The following is a 19012-nucleotide window of genomic DNA, read 5'->3' as shown; positions in this document are numbered from 1 at the left end:
ACTCAAGTGCCAAGAAGGCGGGATTCGTTTTCTTAAGTCCTAAGCAAGTGGGAAAACCTAGACGTGCTTGGGGATCAAGCAAGAATAGAGCAACTGCTTAGGTTCTTTTTACTTTTTAATGCCCCCCGCCGTCCGCCCACAGTATAAGTGTGAAAGACTATTCTAATGTAATTTCTAAACGTAGCAATTCCCATACGCTAGCATTTGCGGACATTCCCACGCTCTCTGGGCTACGGATGCAAGCGCACAGATTCTGAGAGACAAGAGTTCGTTTGAGGTGCTATCTATCACCTCTTCCCAGAGCAGCGAAGACCCAACTGGCGGCGAGCCGCCCACTTTCCTCTCCCCGCCATTTAGCCCTCGGCGCAGCGGACGGCCCGGGGGCTTTGAGGTCTGCTCTCTACAGTCCGGCCGGGTCCGACCACTCGCGATTTTCAAATCGGAAGCCGGCAGCGCCGGCTCCGGTTCAATCGCCTTTAGGTGGCAGGGGTCTGTCCCTCCGGGGTCCGCGGCAGAATCCCGTTGGACAATAAACTACGAAAGGTCACCAGTTAAGGGCTCAGACCCGGTGGTTAGTCCCTTGCGGGAAGTGAGATGGGCAGGGGGCCCCGCTAGAGTCCGACCAAGACCGAGATTTCTGAGAAGAGGTCCGCGAGGCTGAGAGGCTCCCCCCAACCACCCCCCACCCCGGGCCCCCAGTCTCCTGAGCAACGCTTATGTAGCTCAGAGAAGTGGCGCCCGGGAGAAGCGCGCGGGAGCCTCGACTGCCGGGGAGCGGCCGAGGGGGGAGGGGTGACAGCGAGAGAAATCTCCCGGCGGCAGCCTCAGCCTAGACTTCGGCTGCTCCAACTCAAGGCCTCTACTTTCCAGGAGCCCGCGGACGGGGCAGGAAGTAAGAGTGTGACAACCTGATCAGGAAAAGAAGTATTTTACCTGCGGGATAGTCCACTCAGACCAAGGTTGGAAACGGTTGCATACCCCCCGCTCCTACCGGTGTTTCGGCTTCGGGTCCTTCACTCGAAAATGGCGCCTAAAATACAAACTCGAACGGAAATTCGTTACAAATGCGCGCAATGCTTTCTGGGAACCACTAATTTGAAAAAACTGCGGCGATTATCGCCGCCATCTTCTGGTCGCTTACGCGCATGCGCGAACTGCTGGCGGGACCCAGGCGGCAGGGGACGTTTTCTATTAAGTGAAAAAGAAAAGCGAAACAATGTTTTCCGTGGGCCTACGGCAATAGCACTCTTATAAAAAATATGTTTTAAAAAACCTTGAGAATTTTGAAAAAGATAAAAAAAATAGAGTGGGGTTCCGCCCACAGCTAAAGGCAAGGCTCAGTCGTCCAATGACGCCCCTTAAGGAGAGGGCGAGCTCGCTGAGGGGCGGGGTCTAGGGCCTGCTCGGGTGACGCCCGTCAGGGAAGTATCGCGGGAAGAGGGAGTGAGCTTAGCTCTTAGGAGTCGCTATGGTGACTGGGAGGTCCGAGGCTTCTTGGTAACTGGTCCCACTTCTGTGAGTACGATCGCCACCGCTTTCCTGGCACTTAAGGTAAATCTCTTTACCTCTAGGCGAGAGGTGAGGAAAGGGTTTGGAAGTTGTAGCCATTACTGGATCCACCTTCCCTGCTATGAGGGTGTGTGCGGAGTGGAGCATCAGTTGTTTTCCGTCTCCCTGGGGGCGGTGCGGCTCTGGACGTAGCTTTTGGGATGAAAAGGAGGAAGACCTGAGTTTGGAGGGAGTAGAGGGGCAACAAGGAGAAGAGAAGACCTGGATTGGTGAATGATCGTGTAATGAAAAGCAAAATAATGATTTCGAATTATTGGTGTTAGGTCATTAATGTCACTAGTGAGAGGGGGTTTCGCGTTTTTAAAATCATTTGGCTGAAAGACTCTGTAATGGAAGAAACGATTTGCTGGTGTCTGGGTATGAGAAAATTATTGATCAGCAAATATTTCTTAAGTAGCTTTTGTATACATTGCACTGTCAGGCATAATCAGGATTATTAAGCAAGTATTCCTGTTCCCAGAGAATCTAGTTTTGCTAGTAGGTTTTTAACCAGGAGTTTGTGGATCTGGTGGTAGGTGATTGGGCTTCAGAGGGGTTCATACCACCTCTTCTCCACTTCCCCCCCCCCCCGCCCCGTCCCCCGACCTCGAAATTGTATACAAAATTCTGTGTGCTTGTGAATTTTTCTGGGGAGTTGGTGTTCCCAGAACTTTGATCAGGTTCTCAAACGTGGTCCTAATCCCTCACGATGTTAACCATTAATTGATTTGACTATGTCCAACAAGCATTTATTCAGCGGCTCTTAAGTACTTGACAGTGAGAACTGGGAGCCTCTTTTATTCCCCCTTTTAACTTTTGCATACTTAGGACTTGGCTTACTCAAGGCCCAATAAATCTGCTTTATGAATGAATTTACATTGTCATTCTAAGTAAGTATGACTCTTGCCCTGAGGAGCATATTCAGGTTCAGTGTTTCTCAAGAGGAGGTGTGGAGGACACTCCCCTCAAGTGTAAGAATTTGGTGAGGTTGGGAGACTGGTGTGATTTGAATAAACATTGACTTGATATTGTAATATACCTTTATATTTGAAGTTGAAAAAAATTATTGTTTTCATAAGACAAACTACAGACAATAGAGCTCAGTGAAAAAAAAAAATTGGCTGGTAGGTGTACCAGAAAATGTAGCAATCAGTTCTCTTTGAAAACATCTGGAATCTTTTGGAATTTTGCAGTCTGTAAAACACTATTAAAACTGAGTTGGAGAGATATTAACCATGAAAAAAGCAAAGACTAGACCAAATTGAGTTATGTATATGGGAGACAGCATGATGTAGTAGAAAGATGTTACAGATAACAAGAATCCCAAATCTCATCATTTTTTTAGCTACATGCTTAGTTTACTCAATTTATCAATCTCTGAGATTGTTTATTATAAAACCAGCATATAATACCTACCTCATAGGATTGTTTATGATTGTCTAGCACACACACTATATGCATTTGGTACTGCTGTGTTTATGACATTGACCTTATTAGGGTATGTGCTAAGGAAGTATAATGGGATGTCAAGTTAGAAGATTAGTTTATGAAGGGTTTTGAAAGCCAGGTCAAGGATGTTTTCAAAATATTAGAAAAATTTTGAGCTAAGGAATGACTTGGTAAAAAAAAAAATTAACAGTAGTTATGTGGGATGTGTAGAAAGGGAAAGAGACTGAGATCAGGCATGGCTTAGTTAGATTATGACTGTCCAGTCCTCCATGTAGGAGGTGCCTATGCAGTAGAAAGGTAAAAATCTGGACACATTTTGGGGGAAAATCTATAGCTTTTGTAGATTTTAATGGTTAAGAGTCTGAACCCTTAAAGTTAGTCAGATTCTATTTTTTGTGAATCCCTGGATTAGTGATGAGGGGATAAGAAAGATAAGTCACAAATAAATCCTAGTTTTACTGCCTTTGATGGTTGCTGTAAATAATGATTGGTCTTAGTGACTGATAAGAAATGTAATTTCAGTAAATCAATAAAGTGACCAATAGCTTTAGATTTAGTTGAACCTAGCCATGTTCCACTCAGAATAAATATTTTTTAAACAGGCTTAAACCAGGTTGTATAACATAGGAAAGACATTCATAACAAACAGCTACAGTGGAGACAAATCTTGAGTGAAAGTAGGACACTCAGAAAAAGTGAAGAAGTGATTTGAGAAGAGATTAGGATCACAAGAAATAAAGACTTGATTGATCCCTGCCAGTACTTTGGATAAAAAGAAGCTGGTCCAATTGGGATGGACTAGGTTACAGTGATCCTGGAAAGTATAACCAAGTCTCATCTCTCTCGTCAAAAATCATCTACTAACAACCATTATATATAATTTCAGGCAGACTGAGAAGAGAACGCTTACTTTTTATATTTCAAAAAGTTGTACCCCACAGGAAGAAATAAGAATAAGTTCAAGGGGAAAAATTGGAATAGAATTAAAATTAACATTTGCAATTCTTTAAGTGCATAGTTAGATTTTGTCATCATTATAATAATATGTGTTTTGTCTACCTTCTAATGTGGTTACAGCATTTCATAAAGTCTGAAATTAGATTTGTGGGTAAATGTTTAAAATATTAACAAAGTTTATAATTAATTGTAAATATTTGGATTAATTAGACATTAAATAATAAATCAAAATGAATAAACATGAATTTATGTAAGTAATGTATAAATACTTAGAGAATATTGTTCAAGATGAATAAATTGGATATAGAGACAGGAGAGATAGTAATGAATATTCCTCTTGATAATATAAGCCCCCTAGAACACTAGTCTTGTTGAAACTCTCACCTATCTTAACATAGAAAAAAATGGGAAGTGAGGAAATGGAGCAGTTTTGGGGGATGGACTGTTTTGAAAAATGAGTTTGTTTTTATTCATATAGGTTGAGATTAGGAAAGGTATATACAGTGGGCATTAGAGGTGGAGAATATAGTTCAGGAGAGAAAATAGGGTGGGATAGAGTTACAAGAATAGTTGGGACACTAAAAATAGATTAGATTTTTAAGGTTGTGAGTAGAGAGAGGATAGCACTAGAGAATGTACATTCTTAGAATATAGGAAGAAGAAATAATTATAGTAATGTCTCAGATAGGACTTTGTAGATTACAAGTGACAGAAAATCCGGACTTTGTAGATTACAAGTGACAGAAAATCCAATCCAAATTGTCTTGAGAAAAAAAAAAATTAGCTTCCATAACCAAGAAGTTAGGTGAGTGTAACTGGATTCAGTGTTCAAACAAAGACACTAGGATTGTGTTTCTTTCTTTGTTCTGCTTTGCATTTCCTTGTCTTGGCATTATTCTCAGGCTTCACATAGTGGTCTCTGACACCTCCAGGCTCTCCCCTTGCCGTGGTAAGGTGTTACAGTAACTCTAGCCTCAAATTTCCTAAACTTAAAGACCTAGGGGTTAAGAAGTGTCTTTCTTCCCCATCTTTTAGTTAAATAAAAGTTTCTATTGGAGATCTCTAATTGACTTAAGCCTAAGTCTCGTGCTAGCTCCATTAAAGCCATATGGGCTAAGAGTGAGGAAGTGGTGCTCCAAGAAGAAATTCTTTGTAGCTAGGAAAAGAGTGAATATATATGCAGGGTGACAAAGACACCAATTTTCACTATAAATAGCTAACAATTATTAAGTTCTTACTATGTTTCAGACACTCTACTGGACATTTGTAAGATGCCTTTTTTTTTTAACCTCATGTCTACTTTATCGCATTTAATCATCATAACCAACCTGTGAGGTAGGCATTATTAACCCCATTTTGTATACAGAAGAAAACAGAGTGCAGTATTTGGAAGATCTCTAGGTGAGAGTTTCAGTAAGAAGTGGGTCAAATGCAACAGAAAGTGCAAAGAGAATGAGAATGGTGATCTTATGAAAAAATAACGTTTATTAGGTTTTTTTTTTTAATGCAGAAATGCATAAAGAAGAAAGCAAATTTGGGCCATAATCCTATCATTCAGATAATTCTATATTAAAAATATAAATGTATAGGTAAAATATTATGAACATGATAAAAACTTCAAACTGTATAAAAACATATAAAATGAAAATTAAAAGAGTTCCTTCTCACCCCAGTGTCCCTAACCTCATGAAGGTCTCCGTTAAGTGTCTTGCATATCTTCCGAGAAAAATGTTTTAGTATCCACTAACTTGAATATATATCCCTCCCTTTTTTTTAACACAAAAAGGATTGAGTTATATAATACTGCTGTATACTTTGTTTTTGTCATTTAACATATTATAGACATCTTTCTGTATCAATACACATAGATTCATCTCATTTTTTAAATAGTTGCACAGCACTCTAGTTTATCAGTTGAATGTGATTTTTTCTATGCTAGTTGATGAATTAAAAGGATGAATTAAAGATGACTACTTATTTTTAAATTTGTGAATCACATGGTTTATTGGCTAGAATTTATTAGGCCATCCTGCAAAAGGATTATAAATATAACCAATGTGAATAATATTAAAGTACGGTTGGCAAGAGCTAGCTCTAATTATAGCTAAAATTGCAAGGAAATGTAAATACCACTGCATATATCAATACATACACTTCAGATACCCACAGGAAGTGGAGTGGCGTGGAGGTTGGAGATCTTTAGTAAGTGAACTATACTGCCATTCGTAAGCCTGTTCCATTGCTTGTTAGGTGTTTGAATAACCTGTCCCTGGAAATGGTGAACCTGCCTCTGCCTTCCCTGCCGTATAAGAGATCTCAGCTCCAGTCTACAAGTGGTTTTATGATGGGACCAATCTGAATAAAAGATCTGCTTCTCTCTCCCTCCTCTCTTTACTGGAAAAGAGACATAGGAGTCTAATCAGAGCTATCAATTTGGAAAACTGTTGATAAAAATTGTACTTTTAAAAATAGGGCCTTGGGTAGTCATCAGCAAACCATTAATTTCAACTGTTAATATCAACACCCAAGCGTTAGCCAATATGCAAATGACCCAAACAGAACTCGGTATAAATGCACTTGTGATCTAGCTCTTGGATTTCTTATCTCTCCTACACATTCTTGTTTACTTCCTAGGCTTTCTGCTACCTCTTATCTATAGGTACATTCTTGCTGACAAGTCATACCTTCCCTCTTTCCTGCCTAAAATTTTTCTCATTTTGTTAGTGCTTTTACGTTTTAGTTTTATTTCTTAAATCTAATTCATTTCTTTTTTCTTTTTTTGTAAACCATCTTAACAACTTTTAAGTGTACAGTTCAGTGGCATTAAGTACGTTCATATTGTTGTGCTACTGTCACCTCCATCCATCTGCAGAACTCTTTTCATCTTGCAGAACTGAATCTCTGTACCCATTAGATAGAAACTCCCCTTTCCTCCTTCCCCCCAGGCAACCACCATTCTACTTTTTGTATCTATGAATTTGACTACTTTAGATACTTCATATAAGGGAAATTATATAGTATCTGCCCTTTTGTGACTGACTTCTTTCATTTAGCATAACGTTTAGTCTAATTCTTAACATTAATTCTTAATTCTATTTTCTTGGTTCTAATTCTGTTCCATGTTATAAATACTTATATCTGGAACATGCGTGTGTAGTCTATGATGAATATTTAAATTTCTAGTTTTTGATAGTACTGTATAGAGTTCTGTAATAAACAGGCTTGTATAGTTTGTATATGTATCTTGATGTACATTTATATGTATATGACAAATTCCTATGACTAGGAATTCCTCCCAGGGTAGGTTCCTTATATATACTTCCTTTGAATCAGTAGCTTCTAACTCAAAATACGACACAGGTGTGTCAGATTGGCAAAGCCTAGGTAATTTGCCTATGTCCTAGCTGTAAGGAGGGCTAGAGAGGAAATAATTTGTTTTTTATTTATAAGGTAGGAAATTCCCCAAAGGTAGAAAATGTAGTCAAAAGTGTTGGTGGTGGGGGGAACAAAAGAATCAATGACCGTTAGCACCAGTTTTCCTGCTCTTCAATAATGTATGTGACTAACTGTTTCTCTGTATGCCAGGGCTGGGTTCTGGCTGGGTTTTTGCATTTGGCCACTTTGACAACAGAAAAATGGTATCTAGTTGTTTTCATTTTCATTTCTTTAATTAAAATTGAGACTGTGCCTTATTTCATGTTTTTGATTGCCCACTGACCATCTGTATTTATGTTTCTGTGAACTGTCAATTTATAAGTGTTTACAAAAAGAAGTACCCCATTATCAGTGTCCTTGATCAAATGTGTCAAATGACTTCATAGGGGACCATGCTGTCTTAGTTATCTTCTGTTTCTATAGTATTGCCAATCGATCCCTATCCACTGGTTCCTTCTCCTTTGCCCCCAAACATGCTTCTTACATAGTATGTAAGAAGAAAAATGCAGAGCCTAGTGTGCCTGGAGCAGTTTGAGTGAAAAGAGAGAGGAAACAGGAGATGAGGTCAGAGAAATGATGTTGTCTATTAGGGCTCTCCAGAGAAAGAAGAGTTAATGTTGAAGTCATTAGTCTTAGGGCTGGAAACTCAGGCAAAATTTCTGTGTTGTAGTCTGGCAGCAGAATTCCTTCTTCTTTGGGAAATCTTGGTTTTTGCTCTTAAGGCTTTCAACTGATTGGATGAGGCCCACCCAAATTATGCAGGGTAATCTGCTTTACTTACGTCAACTGATTGTCAGTGTTAATCACCTCTAAAAAATAGTTTCATAGTAACGTTTAGTCTTGTGTTTGCCCAAATAACGGCACCATCTTGCAGCCAAGCTGACACATAATATTAACCATCATGATAGGAGTCCAGATCAATAAAGGCTTTGAACACCATTGTAAGACCTTTGTTTCAGGGACTTCCCTGGTGGTGCAGTGGTTAAGAATCCGCCTGCCAATGCAGGGGACATGGGTTCAAGCCCTGGTCTGGGCAGATTCCACATGCCATGGAGCAACTAAGCCCTTGCGCCACAACTACTGAGCCTGCACTCTAGAGCCTGCCAGCCACAACTACTGAGCCTGTGTGCCACAACTACTGAAGCCTGCGTGCCTAGAGCCTGTGCTCTGCAACAAGAGAAGCCACCGCAATGAGAAGCCTGCAAACCGCAGTGAAGAGTAGCCCCTGCTCGCTGCAACTAGAGAAAACCTGTGCGCAGCAATGAAGACCCAATGCAGCCAAAACAAAACAAAACAAAACAAAAAAACACCTTGTTTTAACTCTGAGTGAGACAGGAAGCCATTGGAGAGTTTTGAGTGGAGAAGCACCATGACCTATTTTAAAAGTCACTTTGGCTGCTATGGTGAGCATAGACTGTGAGGGGTTAGGAGGTCAACTAGGAGGCTATTATAGTTCAGGTTAACAGATGATGGCACCTTGGACTGGGGCCATAGTAGTGGGGGTCATGAAAATCAGGTATTTTGAAGATAGATCATATATACAGGTTTTGTTTTTTACAAATTGGATTTGGAATGTGAGAGAAGAGTCAGTGATGATTCCAAGGTTTTTGGCCTGTGCAACTGGAAGGATGGAATTGCCATTTACTGAGATGGGTAAGGCTGTGGGAGGAGCAAAGTTGGAGGAAAGATCAGGGGTTTGATTTGGATCTTAAGTTTGAGATGTCACACATTCAAATAGAGTTGTCAAATAATCAGTTAGCTATAAAAGTCTGGGATTCAGTGCAGAGGTCTGAACTGGAGATATGAAATTGGGAGTTGTCACTAGGTAGTCAATAAATTTAGACATATTAAGCCATGAAACTGGGTGAGATCACCATGGCAGTGAGTACAGATACAGTAGAGGTACAAGGATGAGTGCACAGTTTAAGGTTAGGGAAATTAGGAGAAAAGGCTGGGGATATTTTTTCCCTCTATAACTCTGCAATTCCTTTCCCTCCCTAAACTGCCTATTAAAGTAAATCCTAACAACCTTATTAGCAGGATTGAAAAGGAATTCCCACAGAGTTACATGTGGTCCTAGCAAGACTGCCCTTTCCTGTCTTATAAAACTCTTCATCAACAGTACAAACCACCTAAGACAACAGTTCCAGGAAGAAGGCTACAATTTAAATTGATTATACACCTTCCTTTATTCGATCATTGGGACTATTCCATCATACCTTACAACCCTGTTTACCTCCGTCTCCGCATTCAAGACTCTTAATTCCCTGCATTAGTTCATTATTAGGTTTAGCTGTTGATGACAGTAACTTAAACATGATAAAACTTTATTTTCTATCACTTAAGAGACTAAATAGGACTGATAGGACTCTCTACAAGGTCAAGAATCTTGGTTCCTTCTATCTTGTTGCTGCATTATATATGGTCTTGATGGCATGACAGGGAGAGGGTTACTCTTATTTTCCAAGTTTTTATTTGCCAATAATGCTGATTTATATAACTTTTATAAGAGGTAATAATGTGGATTTTATAAGAGGTAACTCATTTACTTTTCATATTACCACTGTGGGTAACCAATACTGTTGGGTAGAGTTATCTACCCCCCTCAAGATATAAGTTCCAGATTGGGCCACGAGGTTGATGGTGTTGTAATATCCCCATTGGGTTTAAGAATTGTTAATGTCCTATGTGGCTACACCCAGTTTCAAGGGCAGTTGAGAAATGTAATCTTATTCTGGATGGCCAGGTATGCAGCAAAAATTCAGATTCTTCTACCACAGATGTAGGGATGAATGAAAGAGGACAGCTGGCTGTTTTTACCATCTCCCACCATCTGTCCCAAACTCTTAGCTCTTCACCATTTAAATCCTACTACTCTACCTTTTGGAACTCACAGTATGTCATTGGCCAAATCTGTGTTCTCAACCTTTACTCTAAAACTTCATAGTTTTACCCTTTAACTTCACAGTCTAACTTAAATCTGGTTGTTTCCTAAGGAAACTGCTTTCCTCTTGGCTGTTTCAAATGGAGGCTGTTTTGCCTTCCAGACTCCCATGTGTCAGAGGGCCTTGTTTCTCATTAGTGTTTCTGCACAACTGATTGTCTTCCCCTTTCCTCTCTACAATCCCTTAGTCCCTTTGAGATAAGTCTTGTGAGATCAAACTTATCTACTCTGCCTTTTTGTAGTCGTCTACAGATCTCTGCTTTTTTCCTTGTTCAGTGAATAGTATTTTAGCACCTGGGTAACTGTGTCTATCTCCACCACTATTCTTGTCATTATTCTCAGTGATTTAACATCCTGAAATCAATTCTTCCGTTCCCTGGCCTCTCAGTTCCTTGACCTTGGCCACCCACTTTGACAGTCTTAACCTACTTCATCATTACCAATATCTCTACTCTCTCCCAAAATCTGTTTTAAGCATCTCATTGTATATCTCCACTTGTTTTTCTCTAGTTTACTTCCTCTAGAATCTTAATGCTGACAATTCTTCAGGCTTCAGTAGGACTTCTAGGCCACTGAAGCTACTACCTTTTCAAGTTCTGCTGGGTAGTCTCATCCCATGGCTTTGAACATGATCTTTGCGCTGATAACCCTCAAACTGACATCTCAATGATATCTCCAGCTCTGACCTCTTGCTTGACTCCAGACTCGTATATCCAATTTCTCCTTGAATTCTTTACTCGGATATCTAATAGGCACCTTAAACTTAGCATACCCAAAACAGAATTTTTATATCATCCCTTTCAACCTGTTCCTCCCTTAGTTTTCTTCATTTCAGTAAATGGCAACTCTTTTGTACCTGTTGAAACTTTAGAGTCATTTTTGACTCCTCTTTCTCTTAAACTGAATTCATCAACAAATCCTGTGGAATCTTCTTTCAAAATATATTCAGAATATGACTGCTTCATATTATTTGTACCACTACTGCCTTCCTCATCAATCCACTTTCATTTCTCTTCTGATTATTGAAATCCTAACTGGCCTCCCTGCTTCCAGTTTTGCTCATTTTTGCTTCTTTTTGGTCATACCATCCATAGTGTCATCCATAGTGACACTTTAAAAAATTAAGTCAGATAATATCACTCTACTGGCTTCTCCGTTCATTCAGAAGAAAAAAAATGAAGCTTTTATTGTGGTTTTCCAACCTCTATATGATCTGTGTCCTTCCCTCCTCTTCCCCAATTTCCTGCCATCCCCTTCACTCACTCTGTATTGGCCATACTGGCCTTCATGATCTGACTTAGCATTAATGATTTAAAAGCATAACTAGCTACTGTATTTAGAAGAGTTTGAAGGGTAAACGTAGGAGCAGGAAGATCAGTTCTGGACCTACTGAAATAATTGAGGATGATGGTGGCTTTAGACTTACGGTGGTGGTACTGAGAAGTGGCCAGATTTGGAGTATATTTTGGTAGTTTGGTGATCGGATTTCCTTGGCGTATTTTTTCCTCTTAAGCGCCATGAATGTTAACCCACGCTGGACCAAAGACGACTTATAAATGATTTTTAGTAGCAAAGGCATAGTTGCTCCTGTCTGCTCCCTATATAAAGTTGCAGAATAGATTTTTCAATACTCTAGAAATTTTCTTTTATTCCCCCTCCCACCCCACCTACCGCTGACTAGTCAGATCCTTGGTGACCAATGCTTATGGGTAGATAAAAACACCTCAGTGCATCCCCAGGCAGCTCTGCACTTCCCTGAATTGGCTGTGCTCTAATACTACTTCTCCTTTATTCCTCTATTCAGTCTCACATCAGAATGCCCATATCCTTCATGCAGATGATCTCAGCTAAATAGGATGTATGCGGAAGAGCTTTCTGAGCAAAAGAGAATCTTCCCAATGTTAGGATGCCAGCCTCCTCTTTCTCTGATTCCTTGGCACCATGTTTCTGAATAGTTGCAGATTACTTTCTCATGGAAAACATACTGCGTTTACTATTTATATGGGATAATGATTTCTTTTGGTGAGGAATGATTCCTAATTATTATGGATTTCAGCACTTTGAGGTATTTTGATATAGGCTACATCATGCCTTTAAAGTTTCTGAATGTAATTGTATATTCAGACTGTATATATGTATTTTTTTCTTGTCTATTATGTTGTTTCTTATTTCCAGAATCAACAATTTATCTGCCTTTATTCTTTTAAAATCCTTATAAGCTTGGTGAATTTGAATTATTGTGAAAAAGCAGCATGTTTTTACCTTTTTCCCCCCTCTAATTGAAGGAGGTCTGATAGAAAGAAGGAAGGAGTTTTGAGAAAGGTGCTAAAACTCCTAAGGACGAAAAGTGAGCCTTACAAGTGTGCCTAGGAGAAATTGTTTTCTTGCTCTGGCTGCTATACACAGATTCATACTTTTAAAGTTGAACATAAATCTTGTTAAGTGAACTGGAGGAGAGAGGTTTCTGACCTTAGCTGCATATTGACTGGATAGAAAACTTCAGATTTTTTTCTGTGGTCTTAACAATTTTCTCCCCATTCTCACAAATTTATGAGTACAATAAGTGAAAAAGGTGCTTTGAGATAAAGCTGTATTTAGCACCTTGCTAATCTAAAAGTCTTCTGGATTTGAGAGAATGAGAAATTATCTAAGGTAGGCCCACTGAATTCTTATCTATAACTCACACCTTCTTTGATGTAGTTAGCAGTAATTTTCTACTTGGTGAAGAGGATTTTTTTCCTTTAATTACACTTTCATTTATTTTTTTCTCTAGGCTAGTGATATTACTCAGAAAGAATCCCACAACTATGAATTGGATTCAGACAATTTAGCATTTTCTTGATTTGTATCTTTTGATAGCATGGTTATTTGAGAGAGTGTTACTCTTGTTTTTCTAAATTTTTGTTTGCCATTTACATTGTGATTTTTATATAGCTTTTATGATGGATTTATTACCTCTTTTTTAAATAACTCGCTTATTTTTCACTTTGCCACCATGGCAACCATAACTGTTGGGCAGTGTATCTACCTCCAACAGAATGTAAATCTCAGATTGGATCACTAGGTTGATGACGTCATAGTATTCCCATGTGGGTTCTATAACTAAAGCTCATAAAAATGTATCTTCGCCCTCGATCAGACCTTTGGAATTTATTTTATTGTATATCCATTCAACAGGACCAACATTGATCTGCCATTGAACAGTTCCCAGTTTAAAAAATCTTTTGATTAGGCCTCAGGACAGCCCTTGGAAATTATTTACCTGGCCAGATTTAGTGGCGTTCTGTACTTGTAGGACTGTTTTAGGCAGGTTGTAGAGGACTTCTGGCATCCAGCCCAAGGCCTCCAATCACTCACTGACAGAATTAGCACACTGACTAGTTTTCTTTCTCTTTCCATGTATTTGTTGCCAGCAGGATTGAAAGTATTTTGGTGTCCTTGGGGTGCTAAGATGTTTTGTTTGCTTTTAATTTTTTGTGTATATATGTTTGTTTTTAATGCAGATTCTATATTTTCCCCCTTTTATTTTTACAGTGAATACAATCAAGTGGCATTTTAAAATTTTGCTGGAAGGTGGAGACATGAGGCTGAAGATATCTCTTTTAAAAGAACCAAAGCATATCCTTTTAATACTTATAAACCTTATTGTGATCATCTTACTATAGTATTATTAAAAGTTTTCTTCTATTTTTGTAGTCTAGTTGGATAATGGATTTTTTCATTCCTTTATTGGGAGTTTCGCTAAATTGTTTCTGAAATATTTGAGGTCTTGTGTTGCAGGTAATTCTCCAATGCAAACTATTTGCTCCAAATCTTACTTTCAAATTTTTATTGACATTTTTCTTACTCTACTTAAGTACTACTATACCTAAGTACATAAAAAACAGTTCTTGTTTAGTCTAATAAAATCTTAAAGAGAAGTTTTTTAAAAATCAAGTAATTTATCTGTTGGTATGATCTAGTATGTTTTCATTGAGTTCTGCTCTATTTCTTCTTACTCACGATAAAGTGGAGGGCAAGCTGGGGAAATCTGAGCAGCTAGACCTTTATTATTTCACGTGGGAAGGGGGCAATTATAAATATTTCTCAAACGCATGACCTTATATTTTCTCAACAAGAACTCCCAGTTGTGTCAGGAAGATATGATAGGCCCCTTTACCTTCATTCTTAGTTATTTAGACCAGTGCTTCTAAAAGTATCATCTGTGGACTTTATTGCAGGTCTGTTAAGGGGTAAGTACAGAAATTGAAGGTAAGAAGGAAGAAATTTTTGTAGCAATTTGATAGTCACAACATCCAAATATAAGATCATTTTTCTAGTAATTCATTTTTATTTTATCTTAGAAAATGTTGCAACAGATTTGAAATAAAGAAAAATAGGATCCTTCAGAGATAGAGAAGCACTGTTTTAGACATTTGATCAAACGTTTTGAATTAATATTGTCTGCTTTTTTTACCATTTGAGTGAAGATATAATTCCTTTTATTTCTCCTTAAATCATTTTTATTCTCTTTTAAAAGTGTGCCCTCAGGAGTTCATGCTGCTTATAATCTTATAGATTTTGACTATGTCTATTGTCTGCTTTTACCTTTTCAAGCTGAAGAATAACAGTCTTTTTAGACTTTCTTATTCTGGCAGTCCTCTCATTTCTCCTGTAATTTTAGTTAACTTATTAGTTTGAAGACGTGTCACGTATGTCTGATGTGTACTTACATCAGTTTTTATGAGGATAAGCTTAATATTTTTTGTTTTGGGGCGTGTGTGTATGTGTATTTTCTTTCTTTCTAGATTATGCCTGACACTCTCCCTTTTTAAAGGTTTTACCTAACATTGTTTAAGCTATAGCAATTATACTGGAAGAATTTTTTTCAGTAATGGTCTAATGGCACATCCAGATCCTTTTGTTCAGATTCTACTTTGAATTCTGAGTATTCCAATGCTACTTTATTACCTATTTGTGCAGTCTCTTAAGAACTTTCCATAATTTCTTTTGTACCTTTTTGGTTATTTTGCTTAATCTATCATATTTTGAAGTATTAAAAAAAAATCTTAGAACATCCCAGAATAATTTGGCACATAGTCTCTTTCTTTTTCCTTAGAGTTTACTGATTGCTTGGATGAGCCAATAGAAAGCATTGGTGAGAAGATAAGGCAGTAAAATGATTATACAATAACAACAAAAGAGCAAACAACCCAACCAGGATAATGTGGTAATACAGAAATCCACATATAAGCAGGAGAAAGCATCTCAAAAATGATAAACTGAAGTGCCTTCTCTAGATACACAACTCTGCTAGGGTAAGCAACTTGTTCTGATGGTGGAAGTGACAGCTACTTGAACACCTCAATTTATAGAAATCCACTTGATAAATCAGAGACCGAAAAAATAGGTTAAAGTAAGAATTTTAGGGTTCATATCTTACCCGTATTACCTTGTAGGTGCAGTAAATTGTAATTGAATTACTTCCTGAATTTAATGTCAGGAAATTTGGTAGGATTTTAGTTTCAGCTGTTAAGCTGTAGGTTTTTTCCTAGGTGAATTATTATAATGTGTCATTTAAGCAGGTATTTTACTGTTAGATTTCAGTCTTATTTTAACGCTTGATTTTTGAAAACTTTTATCAAAATAATACATGCTTATTCTAATAACTTAAATGAAACAGATATATGTAAATAAAAAAAGCATAGTTCCCTTTTCTTCCCACTTATCTCCCAATGGGTTAGAGTCAATCCTTTCATCCCTTTTGTTCTGTTAGATGTCTTTGTGTATCTTTTGCCTCGTTTATGGAATACTTTGTAACACAATTTAAAATTTTTCACATAGTCAAATCTTTCTTTTTTTCTCTTTTGGCACCTGGGTTTCTTATCTTGCTTTCCATTCTTCTTACAACTGTTTTGATAGATGCTTATTTTCCTTTCCTTATATGGAAAAAATATGAAAGTCATAAAATGAAAAATAGGCTTAGAAGCTTGAAACATTTGACCCTATTTTATACTCTTCTTATAATCTGCATCTGAAAAATATTGTATTTATTAAGACTGAAGACTTTTGTGTGTGTTTTATGTCTCCTTAACATGGTGACACATCAAGAATTAGTAAGCTGTGTGGGCTGGAATACTGCTGAAGAACTGTATTCATGTAGTGATGATCACCAGATAGTGAAGTGGAACTTGTTAACTAGTGAAACAAGTCAAATAGTAAAGCTGCCTGATGATATTTACCCAATAGATCTTCACTGGTTTCCGAAAAGTTTAGGCATAAAGAAACAAACTCAAGCAGAAAGCTTTGTTCTCACAAGTTCTGATGGTAAGTTTTAAATAAATGTTATATGCTAATCTTTGTACTTAAAAGACATAACATTTTAGTATGACATGTTTTGAGTTGTTTATCCATTTCCTATGTAGTCAGTTCGTCTGTGTATAGGCTATAAAACTATTGTCATAGAAGAAGGTGAATTAAACTGGCATATACTGGGATTGAATCTGAACCTCTGGCTTTACTTTTTCTGTGCTCACAGGTATTGTTAGGCTTTTATCAGTTTTGGTTTCTAATTTTTTCAAATTTAACTGTATAACATAACCACACTAAAAATAGATGGTACAACACACACTCATTTAGTAAGCTATCAAATATAGTCTTTATTTTCTAGTACATGTTAATTTCTACTTACAGAGCTGGAGATTAATTTGACCATAGTTTTATTATTGGTGAGTAAAAAGCATGATTTTTCTATTTTTTAAGGATATGTTTTAATTTTCAGAGAAATAACTTGAACTGTTTTTCATCTGTATTACACTTTACCTACTATATCAGTTAAGAGTACATTCATCAAAAGTAACAGAAACTTACTCGGCTAACTTATGCACAGATGGAGTTTTCTGGTTTACCTAGCTCCAGGGGTAGATCTTTAAGCACAGCTGCATGAGACCCCTATTCTTTTTTTTTTTTTTAATAACATACACAACCCCTTGAGATTTTATTTATTTATTTTTTATTTATTTTGCTGCGTTGGGTCTTAGTTGTGGCATGTGGGATCTTTGTTGCGGCATGCGGGATCTTGCGGCCTGCGGGATCTTTCATTGCAGTGTGTGGGCGTCTCACTAGTTGTGGTGTGCAGGCTCTTTAGTTGTGGCGTGCAGGCTCCAGAGCATGCGGGCTTAGTTGTCCCACAGCATGTGGGAACTTTGTTCCCTGACTAGGGATCAAGCCCACATCCCCTGCATTGGAAGGCGGATTCTTAACCACTGGACCACCAGGGAAGTCCCCAGGCCCCTATTCTTGCCATCTCTTGGATAGACTCACCCCAAAAGGTGAGCGTGATGGCAGCCAGCAGCCCAAGGCTTACCCTACAGGAAAAGAAAAGTCAGCAGAGAGAGTGCTTCTTCCTCAATATCACTTGCAGTCAACATGCAGAGAGGTCCTGGACAAGCTTGGGTCACGTGTCCATCAGTGAGTGAATCATTTTAGTCAAGGGACTGGGACACTGATTGACTGAGCATGGCAGGCCTTAGGCCACCATGGAAAGGGAAAGAGAAGAGGGCTTTTGTAGCCAGAATAGGAAAGGGATGTTATGGCAAACAATCACATCAGATTCTAATTCTTTTACGTGTAATTTTTAAACTTAGTTTTCTGAATCTTGATTAAATGAGATATTGTGTGAAAGTATTTGGTACAGTGCCTAGCGCTTACAAGACTGACTCTGAGCACAGCTAGAATTTAGTTTACCTCTTATGATAAAATGAAGGGTTGACTTTAAAAAAAGCTTTTAATTTTGTTATAATTTCACATTTATAGAAAGGTTGCAAGAATTGTACAAATAACTGCTGCATATCCTTTATCCACATTCACTAGTTGTTAACATTTTGTCCCATATACTTTATCATTGCTGGTCTTTTCTCTCTCTTTCTCTCTTTCTCTTTCTCTCCCCCCTCCCCCCCCACCCCGCCACACATATACTTTTTTCTGAAACATTTGAGAGTAATTTATAGATATGCCACTTTAACCATAAATACTTCAATGCATTTCCTAAGAATAAGGATTTTCTGTTACTTAACCACAATACATTGATCAAAATCAGGAAATTTAACATTGATGTAATACTGTTATCTAATCTACAGTTTGTATTCAAATTTTAACAATTGTCCTAATGATATCTTTTATAGAAATTTGTTTTTTTCTGGTACAGAATAACACATTGTTTTTGTCATATCTCTCTAGCCTCCTTTAATCTGGAGCAACCCCTCAGTCTTTCTTTTATGATCTCCACTGTTTTGAAGAATACAGACCTGTTATTTTTACAGAATGTCCTTCAATTCATGTTTGTCTGATGTTTCTTCATGATTAAATCCAGTTATACATTTTAGCAGCAGTACTCAGGGCATCAGATTGGAAGATTCATGATGCTGGTTTGACCCATTATTGGTGACTTTAACTTTGATTATTTTGAAAGGTTGTGTTCACTAAATTAATCTAGTGTAAAGTTAATGTTTTTCCCTTTTAATAAATAATTTCTGAAAGGATACTTTCAGACTATAAAAATATTCTCTTCCTCCTCAGATTTCCTCCCACTGTCTTGGCATCTATTGATGACTCTTGGCTGAATCATTTATTACTAAGATTGTTGCCAAATGGTGATTTTTTTTAACTCCATAATTTCTTTTATATTGATTTGTTGGTATT

At 37.8% G+C, this 19012-nt stretch overlaps 2 protein-coding genes across 4 annotated transcripts in view; one reads left to right on the top strand and one right to left on the bottom strand.

The window, feature by feature from the left end:
- Window positions 1-1037, bottom strand: part of SMC4 (structural maintenance of chromosomes 4) — a 34205-nt gene extending 33168 nt beyond the window's left edge. The window contains exon 1 of the mRNA XM_068546182.1: window positions 934-1037. The gene's annotated coding sequence lies outside the window, so the exon portion shown is untranslated. The remainder of the gene's footprint in view (window positions 1-933) is intronic.
- A 401-nt stretch (window positions 1038-1438) lies between these two features.
- Window positions 1439-19012, top strand: part of IFT80 (intraflagellar transport 80) — a 125780-nt gene continuing 108206 nt past the window's right edge. For all 3 annotated transcript variants that reach the window (XM_068547384.1, XM_068547383.1, XM_068547385.1), the window contains exons 1-3: window positions 1439-1551; window positions 13868-13953; window positions 16420-16639. In XM_068547384.1, coding sequence (XP_068403485.1) covers window positions 13915-13953; window positions 16420-16639 — 259 coding nt within the window. In that variant the 5' untranslated portion in view covers window positions 1439-1551; window positions 13868-13914. The remainder of the gene's footprint in view (window positions 1552-13867; window positions 13954-16419; window positions 16640-19012) is intronic.

This window comes from Eschrichtius robustus, chromosome 6, assembly GCF_028021215.1.
Source record: "Eschrichtius robustus isolate mEscRob2 chromosome 6, mEscRob2.pri, whole genome shotgun sequence".
Lineage (NCBI taxonomy): Eukaryota > Metazoa > Chordata > Mammalia > Artiodactyla > Eschrichtiidae > Eschrichtius > Eschrichtius robustus.
Note: the sequence above shows the minus strand (reverse complement) of the source record. Positions and strands in the feature narration are given on the sequence as shown.